This window comes from Umbelopsis ramanniana (genome assembly GCF_025399195.1).
Source record: "Umbelopsis ramanniana AG unplaced genomic scaffold K450scaffold_2, whole genome shotgun sequence".
Lineage (NCBI taxonomy): Eukaryota > Fungi > Mucoromycota > Umbelopsidomycetes > Umbelopsidales > Umbelopsidaceae > Umbelopsis > Umbelopsis ramanniana.
In genome coordinates this window covers 608913-622110 of record NW_026252088.1, presented here as the reverse complement: position 1 = coordinate 622110, position 13198 = coordinate 608913, and the positions used below count along the sequence as shown (strand labels likewise).

Below are 13198 nucleotides of genomic sequence, written 5' to 3'. Positions count from 1 at the left end.
ATCTCGATGATACATAAAGCGGCGGTTCGGACTATAGGTAGCGTGGCTTGTTTGGTCGATCGATGGCCAACGTGGCATAGGCGAGCTTGCCAACCGGAGCTTCAAAGGTCGCGCTTTCTTGACGTCGGTGGTTCGGCCGAACGCTACCTTGTTTCGGAGCGGACCCTCATCGATAAACTAGCCAGACAATCTGAGTGAAAAAATTACATATTCTTAGAATGGTTTCGTCTTAGTTTATTTTTGTTTTGATATGTACATTGAAGAGCATGAAATGAGTCTTGGTTTAGGCATGATTTAAAATAGAGAATGTAGAAAAAAAAATGCATGGGAGTTGCAGTGTAATTACATGAGGTATAGAGGGCAATGCAATTGGTTAATAGGCAGAGGCTGTGGCAGCTTGAGGCTCAGTGGCTTGGCTGTTGTCATAATCGGGTACGGGTGGTAGGGCTACGACGGTATTGAAGTAGGAGGGGGGGCCTTCTTGCGTTTCATATGCGGGTGGTGTAGGCATTTCACCTTCCCAAACATGTTCTCTTGACGTGACGACGAGAGGTATCTCCAATTTGCAATTCCTCACAGGATATGCGCTCAATTGCACGCTGGACCTTGATCGGAAGGGCTTGGGCCGTGGTAGGTTCATGGGTAAAGCGATGGAGGAAGATGAGGTGGAGGAAGAATTACTTCGAATACTGGATGATGAGCTTCGTACTGGGTCCTCTTCATCGTCTTCTTCATTATCTGAGCATGCAGGTGTAGTTGGAGCCGACTTGGATCTTGGCTTGCCTTCCGAGTAAGTTACCTTATTTGAGCGATCTTCAACGCTCACATTGATGACCAGCTTGTGTGAAACCTTGAGCAACTTTGTATTTGTATCTGCATGCACTCTTGGCCACACCCGAAACACTGCATTGTAGTCATGCGTTTCACTAGGATCATAATCAGAAGCCTTAGATGGGTAGAAGGTACTGCACCCAAGTGGGAATTGAACGTCAAGTTTGCTGGATGAATGAGCATTCACGGCCTGGATGCCAGTGGTGCGATATTGAATGGTTTCTTGTAGGGCACAGGATATTTCTCGAATGGATGAGGTGTATGGATGTAACAAATCAAAATTGAGATTGAGCTTGACAAGTCCTCCTTCTCTATAGGTCATGCCGGGGGCACTGGCTTTATAGTGCATCAACTGTTCAAAAACGCCTTCAACTTTTTCATTCGCACTGGTGCCTGATGACCATTCGTCCATTAAACACCGTCGAAGCACGATTTCCTTTTTGGCGGTGATGTCGTTGCTGAACATGGGTCGGTGGATACATAATCGAATACGGTAACTGATGTGACCATGCTTGCTGTGGAAGGTGGCTGGCAGGGTGGATGGCAGTTCAAACTCAAAAGGATAAACGTGATCGCCAGGCTGCAGAATTTCCATTTGACCATCTTCGCCATGATAGTGTTTATGTTTGGAAATAAGCGTGCGAGTTTCCACACCTTCTGAAGCTGGAGAAATGGAAACAGGAGCCTTAATGTTGACTTTGAGTTTTCCGTCCAAGCTGACGAAAAGACGTCGAATTTTGCAAGGTTTGACAACATGCAATGTGCACGCGCCTTTGACAACACATCCTTCTGCTTCATCATCGGCATACCCGTAGATGATTCCAGTGAAGGAAGGGTCTATATCGATCGTTGCTGTCAAATCGTCTCTGCTTCGAGAAGGCATTGTGAGAAAGAGAAACGGATGTGAAAGAAAGATGAAAAACAATGGACGTCAAGGCAGCCAATTTATAGGCTCTGCCAGATTTGGATCAGCCGGTGATATAAAAAAAAAGAAGGGTTGAGTCGGGGTCTAAATCGCTCTCGGATCAGCCCTTGATAACCGACGGTGACGAATTCCTAGGGCAAACCACTTTTGAACTGCGGCAGTCTTTGAAACAGGTTGAAACATGCACCAACCAGCCAATCTAGACACTAATGAGGTTCGCTCGCTCGTTACACCTCATGCATTACGTACCCTCTTTCTTCGAGAAAACCTCGAACTCTAACCACGCTCGACTTATTAATCCATTCTTTAAGCTTTGCAAGTGATCCATTTATCCCTTTGCAACGGAGTCTACGTGCAATTAAAGTAGAACTGCTCAAAGAGCCCGCACGTTATCACCCGTAGCATGACGGAATAGAATTTTTTTTTTTTTTTCTTTATTGTAAAAAATATTCTTCCTGCTTTTCCTCAAGACTGAGTATGAGCTTTAAGGTACTGGTCAACTTGAGCCATCAAATCTGCCTTCCGACCTTTGGCGGCCAGGCCCTTGTTGAGCAGCCATTGCTTCAAAATGGGCACAGTACACTAAGGCAGGGGAACATTTAGCAAGGCACAGAAAAGTCTCAGTTCGCCAATTAATGAACCTACCTGGTTGAGAGTTTGCTCTCGCCAATGCAGTTCAACTTCATCGTCCTAGAAATCAAAACACGTGGACGTCAGAATGATTAGAGCAATGTCGATAAGTCCGTTCCGATAATGTTGCCATACCAATTGATTGTATTGAGAGGGCTGTGAGGCGGCTGAGCTCCGCTGCACGATTTCGTTAAACGCCTGGATTTCATTGCCTATCCTCTGAACAGACTATTTAGTACCAATGTAGATGTCGGCTATGGCGGTTTCACTGGACTTGCCTTAAAGATAGCTTCGTTTCGGGGCATCGTCTTATCGACAACAGCTTCAATAGGATGTTCCAAAGCTGCAGCCTGAAGCCCTGCATAATGCCGCTGTAGAACTAGATCATAAAGTATATTAATATTAAAAAAAAAATGTAGCACTGTTATTTTTAGATGGAACTTACAAGGGTTTTCATAGACAAGCGGATCAAATCTCCCTTTCAATGCTAGTTTCTCAACAAATGCCTTGGCTGCATCGATTTGCTCATCTGTCGCTTCCGTCGGTAATCGATCCACTGGAACAGGACGTATATCATCTGCATAAGGCATGATGATAACATGAAAGCCAGGGGGTCGGACTTGCACACCTTGCTTATCCAGAGCCTCCTCCTGTGGAAGTAGCACGGCTATTTTTGGTAGGGCATTTGTTCTGCGAATGATAGAACACAAGATAGCCTTTTTGCTTTTCACCGTCGATCGCAATAAGGCAGTAAATGTCCTCGTGCTACCATGGTATTCCTAATATATTATTATTATTATTATTTTATATACGATTTGGTGTCATGGGACGGATTTTTTACTTACATACTCATTGGGGTATATAAAATAAGCATGGGTGATGTTCCAGTATTCCTGCACATGATTTTGGTCCATGAACCCGATTATTCGAATACCTAGGAATGGATCGTCAGTTGAGCGCCGCCACCCCCCCTCTCTCTCTAGAAACCTTATCGCCAACAGTGACCTACCCGGTTCACCAAAATTACGAATAGTATCCAGTTCATCTTTCGTGAATACGATTGGCTCGCTTCCGACATTATAGTAAAACTTGATGTCAGTAGGCAGTAATAATTGATCCGTATCTACACATTTCCAAGTCACAACACTATCGACTTCCTTGACTTGTTCACCCGTGACTAAGACTTTTTGGTAACTGCTGCGAACTTGTTCTCGAACCAATGCATAGCTAATTATAAACATGGTGTTAGCTGGATGATGCACATCCCAGAAATTTTGAAACGAACAATTTTACCCTACGACACCGATTGTTAATTCATCGTTCAAATGCAGCGGTATTCGGAACTCCGATCGCTTTTTGATTTGCTTCCGCCGTATCGACTGAAGTAAATCAGCTAGTTTGCCTGATGACTTCGGCGCTTCCACTGGTGTTTGGAATGCAGAATCCCTCTCAGCAGTCTTGATAGCTTCATCTGATTCTATAATGGACTACAGAAACGATTAATACCCTCCGTTATGATACGCTGCGTTATGCTTGCGTTCACGTGCAGTATTACCGAATAAAAGCTTTCATTGTTGAAAGTATGATCTGGTTTATCGATGCCAAACAACTCGATGCGGATTCCCACTTCCAACAAGTCCTGCATATGCATCGCATTAGTTTCGATGTGTATATGATGTAGTATGCTTTTAGCAATCTTACCTTGGCGCGTCTAATAGCAGCATTACGAAGACTTATATCCGTTGAATGAGGATTATCTTCATTTGTAATAAGGAAGATGCGTCTCGAACCCTTCTTCTTTGTACTGTAAATAGAATATGTCACAAAATCGGAAGGGGGAGTGGCGAGTAGCACATCTTCCGTCCGTCATACCTCAGTGAGAATATGTTAGATGCTGTCCAGAACACATTGCCAAGTGGAAATTCGTCAGCAACCGAACCATACTCCTCTTCAAAGCCGCTAATATCTAAAGTGAATGACGGTTATAAATTGACAACATTTTCCATGGCGCATTATGGTCAGGATGAATCTTACTGGCTGCAAGCGATTCAATTTCTTTAATGCGTGGAGCGTCAGGTGAGTCCATATTCTGTAGAATGTAAATGTGGTCGTGACCGGCATCATTCTGCTTGGAGCGCTGTATAGACATGAATCAGTACCTCAGATATCACTTCGCGTCTCAAATTGTACGTACAGTTCCATATACCAACACGCCAACCGAGTCAGACGGGCTACTGAACGCCTTGGAGAGTAGTACTGACTTCACGCACTCCAGAGCGGATTGCAGAGGAATTTCCCCGTTTTCTTGCGGCTGGAGCATAGGAGGACTGGCATCAATAACCATAAGAATGCTGTCGTGATTGCTATAGTCGTCCTAGGTTGCGAGTGTCGGGTCAGTACAGGTAAGCGTGTCAGTAGAGAGAGTGGGGAATAATGCTCACAACTTCCTCGGTCTTAAACAACTCGTCTTCATCGTCCTCATTTGGCTGATTCCATGAATTGCTCATGGTTTATAAATCCCGCAGCGAAAGTAATGGAACCTCAAAAAAAAAACTAGAGAACGATACAAACACGTCCGCCAACGTTGTCAGTGCACTGCGCTGTTTGAAACACCTCCTGCCCAATTGTAACCCCTAATCCATTGATTCCCGTCTCTCATTGTCAACGTCCTTTTCATATCCAGTTCTTCGTATTCATCAACATTCGAGCCGTTGGACCAGGAAACAAGAGGATTTATTTCACTATAGCAAACCCGGATTCTTTCTCAAAAATAGTATGTGTATATACTTTTACGACCTGGATACTGAAATGAATATTGAGCTATAGTGTATAAATGTGAAATGGGACATATTTGTGATAAGGACAAGCACGCAGCGAGGAAGGGGTATGTATGGATATTTGAAAATAGAGCGGGATGAGGGATTAATGTCCGTGGTCGGCGTGTGTATAAATCAAAAAAAATCAAGACGTCGAATAAGTTGATTCCGACCAAGGACGGTGAGTAGGAAACTTGGAAGGCGGACCATCCTCTGGGTTATTTTCAAGCTGCTGAAGCCTCCAGAGGAAAAGCATAATGGCCGAAGACACTATGGTGGCGATCATGATGGAGGCCAGTATTCTCCGCAAGATGGTATCATGTTCCGCCATTTTAGAATCGAGCCATTGGCGGAAAGTTGGCTTTCGGAAACTCTGCGCAATGTAACTTGAGCTGGTTGCATTTTGACAGGTATATGTATAGGGCGGCGGGGGCTCCTTTGGAATCAATACCGTACGCTCATTGGCCATGACTGTCAGCCAGGGAAAAAGAGCAAACGATAAAGGCGAGGAAAAAAAAAAAATTATTTACCTACCACTTGGGCTGGCTGCTATTTTCCAAACATTGTCTGTTATTTCCCATATGCATTTGAAACAGCCTTTTCTCTATTGTCACTGGTCTTCCCATGCTGATCCAGTGGCTTATCCATTACACTTCTTACAAAAAATCTCGACCTCGGTTCTGCAGGGCAAGAGAGCACGAATACTCCTCCTTCTACTCCTTCTTTTTCATCCACCACAAAGGGATATAAGATGTTTACACAGTAATTTTTAGCTTACATCACATGGCTGTGACATAAGTACTGGCTAACAAAGAATGTTCCAATGATTTGCGTATTGTCGATGCACCGCTCGTCGGCAGCTTTGCAAAACTCCTATATCGATGTTATAGGTTGGTATCAGGGGAATGTATCTGTTTCATCGTTTAAAGGTAGTTGCAGCGTTAAGTCAAATAAATTTATTTTCTCCTGTATGTTATTGATGATATGGCTATAATCCGTATTATGAAATTATCTCTAACGCTTATTTATGTTTTGACCACTCTGATATTACATAAATCCAAGGCTGGCAATGAGGGAGCACACCACGACCAAACTAGTGACTTGCAGGGCAGAGGCTCCAGATGTAGAGCTGGAATTTGCGCTTGTTCCTGTGCACGTATCATTTACGTGACTGGTGTACCATTGACATGCCTGTTGGAACTCTGTTGTGAAAGCAGACTGGTCGTCCGTGCTGCAAGATGTCATGCATACTCCAGCAGATGTCATGAAGGCAATGTAATTGGGAGTTCCTTTCTCACACTGAAAGCTTAGTGACTTTACAAAGTTGGTTGATGTAGGATCATCTGTCCAGTCTGCCCAAAGTCCTTGTCCGGCTTTCTAGTTATCGCAAATATATTACCTTTAAGTTAGATAATGCAATGCGATGGGCCTGCAATCCATAATCTTACCTTGTTGCAATTGGCAATGCAAGTAGGGTTCGTTGTTGCGTTGTAACTTGGATTACAGTTCGTTGCTGCCGTAGCAACACTGCTGCCTGCAGCAATAGCCAATAGATAGAGTGTTTTGGATGGCATGAAGAAGTGGCGATGATGAAAACTCCACAAAGACGGCACGAATATCTGACTATTTATTTCAGTGATGGATTAAGGTTCCGGTTTTATCAGATCTTTCCTGTAGTACTACTGTCACCTACTTCTTTTTTATCCGCTCACACCGAACATTCCACTTTGGCGGTGGAACTAAACTGTGCATCTGCATAGAGGGTGTACCTGTGTGAAAATTAGCTTTGATGACGAGCATATGGAATAGAACGCAGTTCTCAACAATACTCAGCTTGGACAAGATAAATTGCTCGAGAATTGAGCGTGTGTATTATAGGAGACTTCTGATCGTATGACTAAGGCATCGCTCAAGGTGGACTTCATGGAAAATGTGGAAGTCCGTTCGTTGTTTCAACTGACATATGGAAAATCTGATAAAGCGGAGCCTGACTAACTGTTGTGTTCCCGGGGCATCTGTGGTCCCCTTTTTTGACCATTCAAATCACTGCCCTGCTTCTTTGCTTTACCCTTAGACAGAATTGGTGCCGTGGTAGTATATGCGAAACTTCATTCCACACTTCAAGAGAACAAGCGAAAAAGATCACATAGATGGTCAACCTCGAAAGTTCCTGTGGGTGATCCCACTTGCAGAGCATACACATCCTTTACAATTTTTTGCCTTTATATTTGCCGTCTTCGTCACCATGTCTATCGTCGTCTACTTGAGTGCTTCACAAGCCTTTATTCTCACAACTGTTCTTGTTCAAAGAGATAATAATGGTGACATTACCGGATCACTTGCGCTCTATGGCGAAATCATGGCTCTGGTTATGGTCGCTGTCTGGGGCGTTGTGTCCGACCGTATACAGAAACGAACAATTTTCAGTATATCCATAGTGCTAATGGGCTTGGCCGTTTCACTTTATCCGCAAGTAAAGAATGTATATCCAGGACTCCTTTTGCTAAGACTGGTTTTCGCTGCCGGCTCAGCTGGATGTACTACTATGATGACGGCCATGATGACCGACGTTGTTCACGGCAAAGGCGGCATGGTATCGGGGATAATAGGAGCATGCTCTGGTCTCGGCGCCATCTTCTCTTCCTTCGTTTTATTTTCTGTTCCAGCAAAGCTCGGTATTTCAAGGGGATCTTCAGCACAAGGTGTGGTCCTCGCCTTTGGTATCATAGGCGGCTGTACTATGTTCCTGGGCATTGTACTATGGTTTTTCTTACCAAAGGCAAAACAAATTCCAGTGGAACCTATTTATATAAGATTAAAGAAAGGCATCATTGCAGGAAAGGATCCACGCATATCTCTTGCATTTGCCACCAGCTTCTTTGCCCGGGCTGACGAGATCATCTTGACGTCCTTCATTTCCTTATGGATTAACCAGTATTATATTGACAACGGTCAGTGCCAAGTCGGACAATCATGCTACTTGGCGCTGGGAGCAACCGGTACTATCACAGGGATTGGTCAGTCAGTGTCCCTTGCTTCTGCTCCCTTTTTTGGTCTGGCCAGCGAGTTTCTCACAAGGTCGTATCCCATTATCGCAGCAGGCGTGATTGGAGCGGCAGGATGCTTTCCCTTTGCCTTTTCGTTTGACCCTACAACAAATGCCAGTCTAGCATTTGTCATTCTTATCGCTATTGGAGAGTTAGGTAAATTACCTGGCAATTGAACAAAGTAAAATTGGACGCTAACAAACGTTTTCGCTCGCTTTTTTGTAGGCATGATTATTTCCGGGATGGCCATGCTGAATGGACCGTATGTTCCTCCAGAACTACGAGGAAGTATTTCAGGAACCTACTCGTTTATAGGCGCATTTGGAATTATCATTATATCAAAGGTTGGCGGTGTACTTTTTGACAAGTGGATGAAAGGTGCTCCATTCCTACTTCTCGGTATAGGCCATTGTCTTGTGTCAGTTTTCTCTGTTGTTGTATTATTGCTCAACAAAAGATTGGAACGAATGGATCGCTTGAAAGAAGAGCAATCGATGACGCCTGTAGAAGAGGTTCGAAATGATCTCGATAGTGATGATAAAATTGTATTCTCTAAAATGTGAAAATAAAACTGCTATACGGCGTAGGCCACTCAAAGTAACTTTTGCCACGCTCAAGGCAAATCAACGGTCAGATCACCCGATGGGTGAGAGGAGATTGAAAATCCAGGCTTAAATATGAACCGTAAGGGTTTGTCGTACTTAGCATTTCTAATCGATCTTTTGGCTAATCGCTATCATGACATCGTTTTGGTCTAACAACCCATTTGAAGAACTAATAAGTACGTTTGTCAATACACTCGCCCTGTCTGACCTCTAGACTAACATCAATCGGCTGTTCCTAGCTAATGCGACTTCTGAGCTACGGCCAAGCAACGACATAGACTTACCTGCTACTATCGACATTGCCGATCATATCAGAAGCAAAAAGGTTTCCCCTAAGGACGCAGTCAAATCGTTTCGCAAACGGCTGACGCATTCTAACCCCAACGTTGTCCTCTTGGCACTACAGGTATGTTCGTTAATTGGGTGGCTCTCGGAGCTTGAAACCAAAACGCTGAGGATTTCTTGGTAACATCTTATGGGTACAGCTTTGCGAGTTTTGTGTCCAGAATGCAGGCAAGCCGTTTGTCTCAGAGGTATCTACCAATGATTTTCTGAAGAATATCCAAAGGATAGCAGTGGATAAGGTAGGTTTCAATTTGAGCTGCGCGAGTGGCAAAGCTGATCGTCAGACTGATATGGCGGGTTGCAGACATCGGATCATGCGACGAGGACCAAAGCTAAAGAACTCATACAGATATGGGCAATAGCAGCTCGTAATGACCAAAAGTTGCAGAATTTTACATCGGTTTACGAGGAAATGAAGTCAAGTGGTAAGTGGTACTACGGTGAAAAGCTTGGCTCGGCTGGGCAATGCCAGGAATGGTGAAACGGACCATTAAGCCGTATACACTTGCAGGGGTCGAATTCCCATCCCCACCACCCAATATCACTTCCCTCTACTTTGAAAGCTCAGGGGTACGTTAACAGCTCCTGATATGTATTCAGACGAACATATTCTTACCTTACGTTATCACTCAATGCGAACTAGGCACCAGATTGGACGGAATCCACAGTATGCGAGCGATGTCGGACGCCTTTCTCACTGACAAATCGTAAAGTAAGCTATACATAATGCTTTTTGGTTGATGTACTAGTTAGCTGCATGGGTTAACTGACAGTTTATTTCATCGCTTTGGTAGCACCATTGTAGGCAATGTGGTGGAACGTTTTGTCAACTTTGTTCGTCTAGGAAGCTACGACTGCCACATCTTGGAATTAATGAACCAGTTCGTGTATGTGATGGATGCTACTCGCTGTACCTGGAAAAAAAGTCGCAAACCGGGTCCCCTCGTATACCCAATGGTAGCGGTGTGAGCGTAGATCAACCTGAAATAGGCGCATCCAGTGCTGACGATTTGGACGAAGACTTGCAGCGAGCCTTGCGTTTATCCATGGCGGAAGCAGACAAGAACGACAATTTGGGCAAGCAAAATGAGTCTATTGATACCCAGCAAACCATAGAAAACAGATCCGTTTATCAGTACCCTCAAGTCAACAACAGTGGAACAGTATCAAACGACAATCAGTATGTCCAGAACGTTCGTCGGGAAACGGTTGAGGAAGACCAGAAACACATTATTGAACAAGTGGAGCACATTTGTTGCGAAATGAATGAACGTATGGCGTCTGGACTGGTAGGCAAGGACGCTACAGAGGCTGAATTCCAAGCCAAAATGAACAAGATGCAATCAAAGCTACAACAAGATTGTGAATCTGTCACAAGGACGCATTGTAAGTTTTGGGGAAATGGTTGGTGTACTGTTAGGAATTCCATGTACTATACTAACTTTGATTCACATTTTTCCCAATCCGCTGCCTGGCTCTATCTAGACTCTGCCGTACTTCTACATGATCAGATACAATGGATTGTGAAGACTTACGACTCGCTGCTAGAAGCTCGGATCCGTGCCTTCCACAACAAAGACATGGAAAATGGATACACTAGCCCTCATGTCAACGCATACTCTATAGACGAAGATTTATATGCCGATGCGTCCGCTCCGGACTTTTCAATGGCAACCCAAACCATAAGCGACGCACAAGCTCGTGTCAATACCGACACTAATCATATGAACAACAATTTGCAAATTGTGCAACCCTCTCTATCCGTTGCACAAACCAATGTGAAAACACCACCCAATCCCCCTGATATGCCGCTCATAGACTTGAGCGATTGATGATTTGTTTTTGTTTTAGTAGGTGGTAGGATAGCAAAGTAAAGATAAAGCAAAACAGTCGGAAGTAGTAATTGTACATAATCATACTCATATAAAAAACAAACATTTGAACACATTACAACAGAAGTTGGAGTAGAGTATCTTTGACAGTTGAACCCCCGCACTACTACCACGGATAGTCACCATAATAATCAGAGCTGTAACTTAGTTATTACGATGATATTGATCCAAGGTCATCTTGAAAGGGTCATGGTGGTTGTAGTTATATTGGTTCATTTGAGGTTGAGGCATATGTTGAGGTGGTGGAGGAGGGGTACCAAAGAAGTCATCCTCGTCCCATCCATAGTCCTTTCTTCTTCGGCCCCATCTACGCCAAGCCATGCCAATAAGTGCTAGGACGAGCACTCCACCAACCGTAGAACATACGATTATAACAATTTTGGTGGTGCTTGGCGACATGGAACTTCCAGAGTTTTGTGGCTGAGCAGTTGGAGTGGGTAAAGCGGATGAGGAGGAGGCGACAAGAGTCGTGGAGGTAACAGGTGCAATTGATGAACTGGTCATAATGGATGATGTGCGGGAAGTTGTGGTTGGTGGTAAGCTGGAGGTGGTGCTTGGCACTACACTAGTAGATGGAATAACAGCTGTGCTGATGGAAGATAAGATGGCCGAAGACGATGACGATGGCCCAGTCAACGTTACAATGGGAGTAAAGCTTGAAAACAGGCTATTGCTGGTTGTGGACACTGGTATTGGAGTGGAACTGAGTGCGGGCTGCACTGATGTTATGATTTGATCGAACAACTCATCCAACGCGATGCAAGACTTACCGAAGAAAGGGAAGGAAAGAGCTGTCTCGCTTTCAAATCAGGCGCTCTGATCATTTCAACCGCTACTTCTCCCATTACTCCAGTGGATATTTCAGAAACTAATACAAGAGCGAAAAGGCATTTTGTGGCAAAGTGATTCAGCATAGCTAGGCTTGGATATCTAGCACGAAGTGATAGTATAAACTACGAGATATGTATAGATGTGAAAGGTGATAATATGATAGAGTGAGTGGAGAAAATCAACTATATGTTTTAGAGGGAAAAGATGCTGCTAGTTATAGAGAAAAAGAAGAAGAGGAAGCTGCAAAGACAGGAAAAATTTGTTTTCGATTAAGTGACGAAAGGTCGTACAACTTGTACTAGTTTGGTGACAAGCGACAAATTAGGATGGCCAAGCGGTAGTTTGCAGATACTGGGTTAACACCACTGCCCTTTGCTCACTGCTACTTGAAAATGCATCGACAGGCGCCATATAAAGATTGCCAATGTTTTCGACCACAACATTGTCACCACTACTGGCCGAAGCAAAGACATAATCAAAGACAGTCTATAAGACATCGATATGCCAAGAGCACATCCCAGCCTCATTCCGAACTTTTATCAAAACGTACAAAAATATTTGATTGTTTTTGTCTTAAAAGCTCATTTCCTTTCTCAATCGTGCCCTCGCTTTGCTCCTCTTGCCCGGTACTGTAAATTTCACACACCGACGTCATTAAAGTCAGGTACGCAAGTCTCCTTGAAAACACCCCGGCCAAACTATGGTATACTTTACGTTTCAGCGCACCACACTTAACCGAAACGGTGTTTATGGAGATGTTTTCAATTAGTATATATTTTTGTGCACTCACTAACCCTCTCCTCACGCTGAACATTGCCGGATATCTTTATTTTTTTCGTTTATACGAGGGATAAGGTGTGCTGAAATCTGTAAAACTATACTTCACTAAATCATTCATGATCCAACAAAAAATAATACCTTAACAAGATAGTTTATCGTTCCACCTACCATTTGGCAATGTGCAATGAAAAAGTGTAAGTAGTAAGCAACCCAATACCCACATAACATACGGTTGAAAGCTTTGTGTCACGAGCAAAGGACCATGTCAGCTACGTTCACAAATGCGCATGCTACCGTTTTCGTTATGCGCACATCACCATCACCTATGCATTAAATGTGATAGTTTTATGAATAAATGATCGCCAAGACATGCCCCACCCTCGCTACTGCAACATAAACCCGCAGTAAATTGACTTTAATATAGCAGCCACATTCCATTTTTGAAGATCACACTACTGAGTCTTGTGAGTCCTTTGCGCAGCAGTCCATCGTTTAG

General features: G+C 43.8%; 7 protein-coding genes across 7 annotated transcripts; 2 read left to right on the top strand and 5 right to left on the bottom strand.

Annotated features, from left to right (window-relative positions):
- Positions 1-225: 225 nt before the first annotated feature.
- On the bottom strand, positions 226-1941 carry K450DRAFT_219486 (uncharacterized protein). The gene has a single exon (XM_051585376.1). The coding sequence runs from the start codon at positions 1712-1714 to the stop codon at positions 374-376; it is 1341 nt and encodes a 446-aa protein (XP_051449368.1). The 5' UTR covers positions 1715-1941; the 3' UTR covers positions 226-373.
- A 199-nt stretch (positions 1942-2140) lies between these two features.
- On the bottom strand, positions 2141-5087 carry K450DRAFT_219480 (uncharacterized protein). The gene is made up of 14 exons (XM_051585375.1): positions 4828-5087; positions 4581-4760; positions 4421-4523; positions 4259-4352; positions 4088-4190; positions 3942-4025; positions 3680-3873; positions 3396-3613; positions 3232-3320; positions 2832-3165; positions 2665-2765; positions 2522-2605; positions 2402-2446; positions 2141-2338 (listed from the first exon to the last, which is right to left on the bottom strand). Exons 1-14 carry the CDS (start codon positions 4891-4893, stop codon positions 2222-2224), a joined length of 1812 nt encoding a protein of 603 aa, XP_051449367.1. The 5' UTR covers positions 4894-5087; the 3' UTR covers positions 2141-2221.
- Positions 5088-5347: 260 nt separating this feature from the next.
- On the bottom strand, positions 5348-5671 carry K450DRAFT_267713 (uncharacterized protein; the record flags this gene model as incomplete). Its single annotated transcript, XM_051592849.1, has 1 exon — positions 5348-5671. One exon carries the CDS (start codon positions 5669-5671, stop codon positions 5348-5350), a length of 324 nt encoding a protein of 107 aa, XP_051449366.1.
- A 551-nt stretch (positions 5672-6222) lies between these two features.
- Positions 6223-7197, bottom strand: K450DRAFT_219469 (uncharacterized protein). Its single transcript, XM_051585374.1, has 3 exons — positions 6896-7197; positions 6651-6825; positions 6223-6579 (listed from the first exon to the last, which is right to left on the bottom strand). The coding sequence occupies exons 1-3, from the start codon at positions 7000-7002 to the stop codon at positions 6250-6252; spliced, it is 612 nt and encodes a 203-aa protein (XP_051449365.1). The 5' UTR covers positions 7003-7197; the 3' UTR covers positions 6223-6249.
- On the top strand, positions 6917-8905 carry K450DRAFT_219463 (uncharacterized protein). The gene is made up of 3 exons (XM_051585373.1): positions 6917-7904; positions 8040-8405; positions 8475-8905. Exons 1-3 carry the CDS (start codon positions 7301-7303, stop codon positions 8810-8812), a joined length of 1308 nt encoding a protein of 435 aa, XP_051449364.1. The 5' UTR covers positions 6917-7300; the 3' UTR covers positions 8813-8905.
- A 40-nt stretch (positions 8906-8945) lies between these two features.
- On the top strand, positions 8946-11133 carry K450DRAFT_219457 (uncharacterized protein). The gene is made up of 8 exons (XM_051585372.1): positions 8946-9030; positions 9094-9260; positions 9340-9438; positions 9504-9624; positions 9711-9769; positions 9843-9911; positions 9994-10585; positions 10685-11133. Exons 1-8 carry the CDS (start codon positions 8988-8990, stop codon positions 11029-11031), a joined length of 1497 nt encoding a protein of 498 aa, XP_051449363.1. The 5' UTR covers positions 8946-8987; the 3' UTR covers positions 11032-11133.
- K450DRAFT_219453 (uncharacterized protein) lies at positions 11134-12142 on the bottom strand. The gene is made up of 2 exons (XM_051585371.1): positions 11862-12142; positions 11134-11805 (listed from the first exon to the last, which is right to left on the bottom strand). The coding sequence occupies exons 1-2, from the start codon at positions 12003-12005 to the stop codon at positions 11236-11238; spliced, it is 714 nt and encodes a 237-aa protein (XP_051449362.1). The 5' UTR covers positions 12006-12142; the 3' UTR covers positions 11134-11235.
- Positions 12143-13198: the final 1056 nt, after the last annotated feature.

Coding starts and splice junctions, on each gene's coding strand:
- K450DRAFT_219453 (XM_051585371.1), bottom strand. CDS start 12,005: ATGCTGAATCACTTTGCCACAAAATGCCTTTTCGCTCTTGTATTAGTT. Junction 11,806..11,861: donor TCTTTCCTTCCCTTTCTTCG/GTAAGTCTTGCA, acceptor ACATCAGTGCAG/CCCGCACTCAGTTCCACTCC.
- K450DRAFT_219480 (XM_051585375.1), bottom strand. CDS start 4,893: ATGAGCAATTCATGGAATCAGCCAAATGAGGACGATGAAGACGAGTTG. Junction 4,026..4,087: donor CTGCTATTAGACGCGCCAAG/GTAAGATTGCTA, acceptor ATGCATATGCAG/GACTTGTTGGAAGTGGGAAT. Junction 3,321..3,395: donor TCGTAATTTTGGTGAACCGG/GTAGGTCACTGT, acceptor ATCCATTCCTAG/GTATTCGAATAATCGGGTTC.
- K450DRAFT_219457 (XM_051585372.1), top strand. CDS start 8,988: ATGACATCGTTTTGGTCTAACAACCCATTTGAAGAACTAATAA. Junction 9,261..9,339: donor TTGTCCTCTTGGCACTACAG/GTATGTTCGTTA, acceptor TTATGGGTACAG/CTTTGCGAGTTTTGTGTCCA. Junction 9,439..9,503: donor AAAGGATAGCAGTGGATAAG/GTAGGTTTCAAT, acceptor GGCGGGTTGCAG/ACATCGGATCATGCGACGAG.
- K450DRAFT_219486 (XM_051585376.1), bottom strand. CDS start 1,714: ATGCCTTCTCGAAGCAGAGACGATTTGACAGCAACGATCGATATAGAC.
- K450DRAFT_219469 (XM_051585374.1), bottom strand. CDS start 7,002: ATGCTCGTCATCAAAGCTAATTTTCACACAGGTACACCCTCTATGCAG. Junction 6,826..6,895: donor TGTGAGCGGATAAAAAAGAA/GTAGGTGACAGT, acceptor TGAAATAAATAG/TCAGATATTCGTGCCGTCTT. Junction 6,580..6,650: donor GCATTGCCAATTGCAACAAG/GTAAGATTATGG, acceptor TGCGATAACTAG/AAAGCCGGACAAGGACTTTG.
- K450DRAFT_219463 (XM_051585373.1), top strand. CDS start 7,301: ATGCGAAACTTCATTCCACACTTCAAGAGAACAAGCGAAAAAGATCAC. Junction 7,905..8,039: donor AAGGGGATCTTCAGCACAAG/GTGTGGTCCTCG, acceptor GCATCATTGCAG/GAAAGGATCCACGCATATCT. Junction 8,406..8,474: donor TATCGCTATTGGAGAGTTAG/GTAAATTACCTG, acceptor GCTTTTTTGTAG/GCATGATTATTTCCGGGATG.